The sequence below is a fragment of the Gymnodraco acuticeps genome, unplaced genomic scaffold (assembly GCF_902827175.1).
Source record: "Gymnodraco acuticeps unplaced genomic scaffold, fGymAcu1.1, whole genome shotgun sequence".
Classification (NCBI taxonomy): domain Eukaryota; kingdom Metazoa; phylum Chordata; class Actinopteri; order Perciformes; family Bathydraconidae; genus Gymnodraco; species Gymnodraco acuticeps.
The window spans coordinates 4,090,923-4,100,327 of record NW_022990583.1 but is presented as its reverse complement, the minus strand read 5'-3'; the positions used below and the strand labels follow the sequence as shown (position 1 = coordinate 4,100,327).

Here is a 9,405-nt window from a genome sequence, read left to right as displayed (position 1 = left end):
AATTTGAAAATACACAGCCGGAACAAATCTGCCACTTCCTTACAGAGCCCCTCCTCCAACACACACGAACGCGCACATGACCAATCAGGGCACGAGATAAGTTTGTGCACAGGTGGAAGGTTGACAGGCAGGTACAGTAGTCCATCCAGTCATTTTAGCCGGGCCGGTTAAAATGATTGGTCGCGCTTTTTACAATACGGCTTCCACAGATGAAATTTTGTTATGGATTTGTTGTCAAAGCACTTAAGCTATTCATTGCTATCGGGATGTTAAGAGCATTCCATGGAATATATCAAAAAGTGTATCTCGAGCCGGTTTCTCAAACTTACCCCACCTTTAAGTCCAGCTGAAATAATTGCGATGTTTCATGAACATCAACATAAGATGTCACTTATAGTTTGGGTAAAACAAAGAGCATGGGGCTTTGTTCTCAGTGAGTAGTTACATACAAGTAACGCTTGGTTATCAACATGTCAAGTACAATGTAAACACTACTAATGTACTAGCAGTGCTGGAATTGGGCCGGTACTCACCGGTACGCAGTACCGGCACTTCTGGTTCTGACCCATGGAGTACCGGCACTTCTTGCTCAGTACCGGCATGCTGGCGGTACTCCGGTACTCATGCACCGTGCCAGTACTCAACACTCTCCCGCCGTTCTTATTATACATCCATATATATATATATACAGCCGCCCGGTACTCAGTAGATGCGTCATGAGGTGCCGAACGGACATTCTCATCGCTCTAACCGCTGGAGTTTCACAGCGGCTGTCAGCTGTTTACTCCTGTCATTCAAACAGAACGTGCTGGAGAGGGGGCGGGGCTTATCTTCTCCATGTAAATACTGTGGTGGAAACGACTATGTCAAAATTAACCTATTTGACCGTGATTTAATAGTAATACACGTTTCAAAATAATAATAATAATAATAATGCCGAAGTAACAACATACTGAAAACTGTTAGTAAAACCATGTTTTAATGCTTTACAATGTACATACCTAGATGCACGTGTGTTGTGTTTATGCAGTGCAACTCCCACCCAGTGGGTGGCTATGTAGAGTGATAGAACAGAGCAGGCACGCCCCCGAGAGAAGGAAAGCAAGTCACGTCACAAATTAGCATTTCTAAAATGTTAGCGTGGATTAATAAAAGTGCAAAAAGACAGCGGTTGTCGCCGGAAGAAACTTCAAATACAGAGAATGCTGTGCCTGTGTTGGAAATTGTGTCTGATGGGGAGCTTTCTTTGGTTGATCCTCCTGCTCCAAGTTCTAGTGCATTAGCATTAGCACTAGCTCCGCCGCCTCCTCCAGAGCCTCTAAAGTTAGCTGCTGCTGGCGCAACTGCCACCACCAACACCGGGCAAAGCGATGCACCTGACTGCTGGACAACGGACCAGGTGCAATATGTTTGCAAGACCAATGCATGGCTCCTTCTTAAAGATAAGAAGCTAGGATGTCGGATATGCAGAGATGTCAAATCTTTGGGAATACACACTGGACAAGGACTGAAACTGTCAACTGAATGGGGTGAGTGTGCAGTGTCTCATTTCGGTGTTGACAAGGGTAAACAACAAGCTAGCCTGATAAAAAAAAATCAAAGAACATAAAGAATCACAAGCCCATGTAAAAGCTGCTGACATCCTTACATCTGCTTCACGTGAAACTATTCAACATCAAGTGCAGTCTATGCATACATCTGAATTAGACACCACTATCAGAGTTTTTCGAACGGCATATAAAATTGGCAAACATAGCCGGCCATTCACAGACATGCCAATTGATTTGAATGTACAGAAACTGAATGGGCTGAACGTGGGCAGGGTTTTGCACTCCAATAAAACCTGTGGCGAAATCATCGACCACATAGCTCATGAGCTGAAGAAAAAAATGGCAAAAGACATTACAGAAAACCAAAGAAAACTCTGTGTTTTGGTCGATGAATCTACCACTATTAGTGGTAAAACAGTGCTTGTTGTGTGTCTACGCTCAGCATTAGCTGATGCTGAGCCCGAAACGTTTTTTTGGGAGCTGATCGAGTTGGATGGAACAACGGCTGATGACATCACAAAGGCGTTAATGGAGTGTCTTGGAAGAGATTTTAACGAGGACTTTTTAGGTCAGTGTTTCGTTTCTTTTGCATGTGATGGGGCTTCAGTCATGCTAGGGAAGAGAACAGGCGTTGCTACCCAGTTGTGTAGTAAATTCCCAAGCCTGTTTGTGTGGCACTGCTCCAATCATCGTCTAGAGCTGGCAGTTGGGGATGTGGTCAAGGAAGTCTCAGGGCTCAATCATTTCCAGATCTTTTTTGACAAACTCTATTCCTTGTTCCATGCCTCCCCCAAAAATCAGAGGCAGTTAGCGCAGTGTGCGCAAGCAGTCGGACAGCGTCTCCTGGTGATAGGGCGTGTTTTGTCCATCCGCTGGGTGGCTTCAAGTGAAAGGAGCGTCAGAGCAGTCTGGGAAAACTACCGAGTGCTTCATGATCACTTCACAAATGCTGCAAACGACACGAGCAGGGATTCCAGAGACAGAGCAAAGTACAAGGGCCTGGATGATGTGCTCACATCTGCAACGTTTGTCAGCAATCTGGGACTGATGTACGATGCGCTCACAGAGCTCAGCGACCTCTCTCGGCAACTCCAAAAAAGAGAGATGACACTGCCTACAGCAGATAGGCTCTTAACTCGAGAAATACGAGTTTTTGAATCCATGGTCACCATGCCTGGCCCACACATGATTACAGTTCATACAGCTCTAGCTGAGAAGTCCTTCAAGGGTGTTGCCCTGCGTGAGAATGGCAGGCTTGTACAGATTCATGCAGGTCAGTTTTTTCCGCAGTATGGTAGAGAATCTGAGACACAGAATGACTTCCACAACCTCCTCTCATGTCAGCACAAGAGAAATCCCATTACATGGCCGGGAGGCCCGGGACAATCAGCTAATCCAGGACATGAAAGTTATCCATCCTGGAAGTTGGCCTGAAGAGGAGTTAGACATACAGTATGGGGACGTAGAGGTGCTACGTTTGTGCGAAGTGCTGAAAGTGGACAGAAGAGAGACTGTTCAGGGCTTTCGCGAATACAAGGAAACCAGGGCATCCCGTACACCTGCTGCCATGGAGCCTCTACTGAAAGCAGTCCGAACCATCGCTGTCTCCACTAGTGAGTGTGAGCGGGCATTCAGCTGCATGAACGATATCCTTACTGCAAAAAGGAATGCTCTCTCTGTCAGCCGACTGTCCAGCCTGGTTTTCATTAAATGTAATGGACCATCACTAGGACAGTTCAATCCGGAACAGTATGTGAGGTCCTGGCTGGCAAAGGGAAGGAGAAGTGCTGATGAAAGAGCCTGTCCAGCTCCAGCCCCTGATACTGATGTCCCCAAGGCCTTCTGGAGCCTTTTCTAACAATGTGAAGTATATTGCAAAGCAGCTCACCCAGTGAGAAGACTTTTGGCATAATGTGCCGATTTGTACAGATCCTGGAGATAGAAGGACTTCAGACCAACCAGGGAGTTATCTGATCAGCTTGGTGTTCAATGTAACTCTTTACCATGGCTCAGACTTTGTTACTTGCAGTTACAGTTTCTCATTTTAGATTGTGCACATTTTGCATTTGTTTTTACATGTTCTTTGTTCATGCTCTTTATCATTTTTCTGAGTTGGAAAGTTAGATTGCATCATAGTTTACTTTATACATATTTGTATTCTTCAGTGGTGAAGTATATTGCAAAGCAGCTCAGCCATGTGAGAAGACTTTTGGCACTTTTTCGTTTTCTGAGTTGGAAAGTTAGATTGCATTCAAAATGTACAGAAATACTTAATTTTGTTAAAGCTTTTTATAAAAAATGCTTCTGACCAGAGCTTTGTTTCCTTGTCATTAATGTTGAACACCACCAGAGGGGCTCTCACCTGAAAGGTCTCTGCTTCATGTGTCTTCAGCAGAAGATCTAGACTTTGATTGCTATATTTTCAGTTAATATTGACCTTACTGAGCTTTAGCCATATCCGCTGCCTATCATAAAAAATGTTAAGTACAGTGAACCTTTCTAAAATATACAGTAGTAAAGAGACAAACCCACCAGCATTATAGTAGCCAAATTCTTGTTTGTGGGCTGTATATATAAAATTGACTTGAAAAAGTTGCTGATTTTAGAGTACTGGCACCTTTTTCATTCCAATTCAAGCACTGTGTACTAGTAGTATACTAGTGTGAGATATTGACATTTAATTCAGATGTTTCATAGCTTCATTTACAAATCAAAGGATGCAATGCCTTCAACCCACATTCAGTACAGTACATAACCCAAAATAGCTCTCTTTATAGTCTCAGGTCTCTCACTGCACTTTTTCAGCCTCGTGGGCTGCAGTAGCTGCCGGAGCAGCACAGGTCTCTGTGATGTGGACAGTATTACTAATTATGGCGTATTGTGGCACGCTCAGTCATTTTTGACTGTCGAAACACATTCAGTGTCAGCATGATTGAGTAAAACCAGCCAATGAACAAGATGATTTTGAGTTTGATCCCCTTGTTCCCCATTGAAGTCATTATAATCTCATGGCTGCAAATCTACACCTCATACTCAAATATCAGAATTTATATATATATATAAATCCTTAATCCTTTTATGGCAAACAGACAAGAGCACATGACACCTCTCTATTCTGCCTTTTTAAACCTTATAATATACGTTATATTATGTTAAGTTATATTGGCAGTTAAAACTGTTGCCCTGTTGTAAACAATTTCACTTGTTGACAAACGAATAAACACATGGTTTTCCTCGTTCATATAGTACCAATAGGTAAGGCTTTATTGGAGGAAACAAAATCTTCATAATCACTATGTTTTGAGCAATAATATCACTTTCAAAGGCTTCAGTGTTAGATAAAATCATAATCAATACTGTAAAAGTTACTATAAGGCTTCAGTGTTAGATAAAATCATAATCAATACTGTAAAAGTTACAATAAATAGCCCCCAACACAATCAGTTAAATAAATAATGTTTAGATATGTACTCTGGAGGTCTAAAGGTATTTTTCATGAAGCTGCACAGTTTGTTTATAAATACATACTGACCAGTGGAGATGTATGAATATAAAGATATAATAAAAGTTCAACAATGTCATATGTAGAGAAGCTATTTCTTAAATAACATGGCAAATAAGTACACATTCCCCAAAACATACTCCAAACCAATGACACACGCACTCGCCCACTAAGGCGCACTCGCCCACTAACACGCACGCACACACACACACACACACACACACACACACACACACACACACACGCTCATTGTGTCCACAGTGTTAGAATCTGTGGTAGGCCGGTGTGTTTGTGTCAGCCTCCCAGTAGATGGCTGGCAGTGATTGACAGGAACAGTGCTGCACGAGGAAACAGAACAGAAAACAGGACAGAGGCGTTAAAAAAGGAGGAAGAGCAGAGGTGTTACCAACCACAAACTTTAATACGACGTTCTGTTGTGATTATGAAAAATGTACATTACCTGATGTTTCTGTGTGAAGTTTGGAGCCATCGGTGCTTGTCACTCTACATGTAATAAATGTTTTCCGGCCTTCCTTCTTTTCCAGACAGGATTCAAGCAACACTGTGCTTCCCAGTGGGATGGGCCTGGGGACAAGACAAGGGTTTGTCAGGAAGAAACTGACCATGAAGGATGAATAGCCATATAGTATGGAGATGTTAGTTTGTCTATCATCATACAAGCCGATTAAAAAGAAGCATTTCCAGGCTGTAATTTCTCACTGGTGAAGATTTAAACAAAGCTTCAATCAGTCATTCAGTTGGGCTATGGACGGCAAAAAACTAAATCTTTTGACATCCAATCAACTGTTGCATGTCTATAAAATGATGTTCTTCTTGTACCTGCGGTAGTTGATGTTGAGGTTGGCAGTCATAACAGGTCCAGAGAGGAAGGTAGCATGAGTCCCTGTGACAGTATCAATCATAGTGGCTATTGCCCCCCCATGGACATGTCTGGAAACACACAAACACGTATATTAGACATCAAACACAAAGTTTAAAAACGGCAGTTTTCCAAAGTTTGAAGATATACAAATAGACTTTCTTCTTTTGTCATTTATTTTGATTTGTTTATGGAATTTAGCTTTTGCTGGTAATATAGAGGCAGACAGGAAATGTGGGCAGGGAGTAAGGGGTATGACCTGCAACCAGACCTGTGGCTGAAATCCAATACTAAGGTGCCCCGTACTAGCATAATTCAGATGAAGAAAAGATCAAATATTCAAAACCATAAAGTGTGCAAATGTGTTTAACATGTTGATGTTAGTGTGGAGTAGAAAAAGCATGTGCACATTTTTAAATCACATACATTTTTACACACATATTTGCAACATTAACATTTCCTCACCCTGGCGGCCCCTCCAGAAGGTGTCCAGCTTGGAGTATGCACACACACTTCTGCTCTTCTTTGTTGACAAACAAAACATACTCAAATGCTGCCCCCGGGTTTCTGATGTTCCGCGTAAACAGGCGAGCCTTTGACTGGATCATCTTACTAAGATATACTCCACCTGATGGAAAAACTTTTAGCAGCTAACATGGCATCTTAGGGAAATAAAACATAATATATAATATATTTTTTCAAAAACAAGCAGAGAGACAAACACTTTACCTGTAGCATATTTGAGGAGGCGATTGTAGCTTGGCAGTCTCCGCCACGGCCCTTTCTGTCCTCCCTCCGTCTCCATCTCACACTGGCTTTCATAATGCTCGTACATGCGCGTCATTTCTGAGCCCCATGAGGGGTTAGGCAGGCTGAAGTCCCGGGGCTGGGGGAATAGGAATGATGGCAGTGTCTGCAAAACAGGGAAATTATTTAAACCGTTGGTGGGAGTGTGTTAAGACTGTCCTGTAGAATTAACAGACTGACAAACTCACAATTTTTCGTGTGTTAAAAATATGCCTGCATGTACAGTATGTAAATTGATGAATCACAGTTATAGTAAATCCTTTGTTGAATAACCCACATAGAGCATCGCAACTGTTCTGATGCGAGATAATTAACAGACTGACCACTTCTGAAGATTATAAGACCTTTGTGTGCCTACATTTCTTGTGATGTGCATGTTTAAAGAAAAGGACTAAAAAGAGACCTATACATCCCTCTTTAAGACCTTGTAGTCCTGGGTATATCCGGCCTAATATGTGTGCCTCTGCAGACCCAAACAATGAAGTGAGTGTGTCATTTGGAGCAGCCCTGAGCAAAATTGAATTCTGACATTATATCTCATGATAAGGTTTTGCTTGCTGGCACAAGTGCTGTAGTAAATACATGTAATTGACATCTGAGACAGAACAGGGATGTGTTGAGTTTGAATTGGTGTTGCAATGGACTGCATGATATCAAAATGTGTTTTTAATATTCTTGCCCCTCATGTCAATAAATTGGTTAGGCAAAATAATAGAAATACCTCTCAATATAATGCAGTCCAGTGCAACACCTCTGCAAACAACAACCCAAATAAAAAACCTAAAAAGGGGTAGAATTTGTGGTCTAGTGTTTTGAATCGGATTGTAATAAGTGTGTTACAGGTTTACCCAATAAACACATTTTGCAATATAAACGGCATATGCTGTTAAACAGAGTTGGGTAAATGTTACCCACTTCTTTCACTTAGTGATTCAAATATACAGTTATAATATATTCCTCTAACGTCCCCAGTGTTTGTACATGAACACACCATCGAATCACAGCAGCTAACTGGGCTGAGAATCATCTGGAATGAGTGAGAGGATTTCCCGTGTCGCACAGAGGAAAACCCGAACTGTTTATTTTTCAAGCACTTTAGTAAATGTATACAGTGAGATTATTATACATACCACTATGGTCCGTACAGTCCCAACTGGAACTCTGGTAAATGGGATGAGTTGAGTCTGTTTAGAGAGTAAGCCTAGGCGTTGAAAGCCCTTACATATTCGACCGATGCTCCTTGCCATGTGTAGACTGTTTTAAAAGACGAGTATGTTGAAAAGGTTTCACAGAAAATGATTGAAAGAGGTGCCTGTATTTTGAGGCAACGTTAGATAATAGACGCAGTGACGATAGGCAGTTGCTAACGTTAGCTAGCAACGTATCTAAGGATGGTCGTGTTAGTAAACAGTGATAACCCGTATAATATAAAACATACCGTAAGCATGTTTAACTGTAATTCATGTTTCTGTTGTATAGAGTCTTCGAAAAATAAAAATGCGCCCTCTGTGCTCGTATACAATACCGGTGACTTTCATGTGTGATCACATTAGTGCCTGTGTGAACTTCCGACTTGAGGGAGTCAAATCCTCCAATCGACAGCGTCAGTGACATCATGTGGTTTACACCTTGCATTGTGATTGGCTGTTCCAAAAGGCGAAACCCTGTTCCACACACACACACACACACACACACACACACACACACACACACACACACACACACACACACAGTAATTATTGTGTTGTACTATGTTCGGAATAAAGCTTTTTTTAGTTTTATTTTATAATGGTAATGTATTACCTTCTAAGCTCTCCAGCCAATATTGTATTATGTAATCGTATCTGGTGTTAATATTGGCCAACATTATGTATTTGTATTTTCATCATATGTGTTGGGGACAGTGGCAAGCATCTGCTTCGTGTGACTTTTAAAAATATATATTTGTTTAGTTATATTTTTCATTAGTTTTACCAAAAATAATTTGATTTAATTGTATTTAAAATAACATTTGCAAAGAAATAAATCCTTCGAATCTGCCTGTTCAGTTTCTGTTGACCAAAACTGAAGTTATTATACTTGGCCTGAAGAATCTACGAAACAAATTATCTAAAGATATACTAACTATGGATGGCATTAATTTGGCCTCCAGTGAGACTGTAAGGAATCTTGGTGTTATATTTGATCAGGATTTATCCTTTAACGCCCTCATAAAATCAATTTCAAGGACCGCCTACTTCCATCTACGTAACATTGCAAATATCAGGCATATCTTGCCTCAAACGATGCAGAGAAACTAGTCCATGCATTTGTTACTTCAAGGCTGGATTATTGTAACTCTTTATTATCAGGGTGTACCAAGAAGTCACTCAAGTCGCTTCAGCTGATTCAAAATGCTGCAGCTCGTGTACTAACCAGAGTTAGGAAAAGGGACCACATTACTCCTGTTCTGGCTGTCTTACACTGGCTCCCTATAGAACACAGGATAGTATTTAAAATTCTTCTTCTCGCCTACAAAGCCCTTAATGGGCAGGCGCCATCTTACCTTAAAGAACTCGTTATACCCTACTGTCCTACTAGGGCATTGCGTTCCAAGAATGCAGGGTTGTTGGTTGTTCCTAGAGTCTCTAAAAGTACAATGGGAGCCAGAGCCTTTTCTTATCAAG

At 41.4% G+C, this 9,405-nt stretch overlaps 1 protein-coding gene across 3 annotated transcripts; it reads right to left on the bottom strand.

Moving 5' to 3' along the window:
* Positions 1-4,778: 4,778 nt before the first annotated feature.
* On the bottom strand, positions 4,779-8,305 carry them4 (thioesterase superfamily member 4). Of its 3 annotated transcripts, XM_034228244.1 has the most exons (7): positions 8,178-8,305; positions 7,870-7,993; positions 6,662-6,845; positions 6,398-6,572; positions 5,893-6,003; positions 5,513-5,637; positions 4,779-5,390 (listed from the first exon to the last, which is right to left on the bottom strand). In XM_034228244.1, exons 2-7 carry the CDS (start codon positions 7,984-7,986, stop codon positions 5,347-5,349), a joined length of 756 nt encoding a protein of 251 aa, XP_034084135.1. In that variant the 5' UTR covers positions 7,987-7,993; positions 8,178-8,305; the 3' UTR covers positions 4,779-5,346. The 3 variants fall into 3 exon arrangements, with proteins under 3 accessions (XP_034084135.1, XP_034084134.1, XP_034084136.1); XM_034228243.1 differs by having other exon boundaries at positions 7,870-8,299; XM_034228245.1 differs by having other exon boundaries at positions 6,398-6,560; positions 7,870-8,299.
* Positions 8,306-9,405: the final 1,100 nt, after the last annotated feature.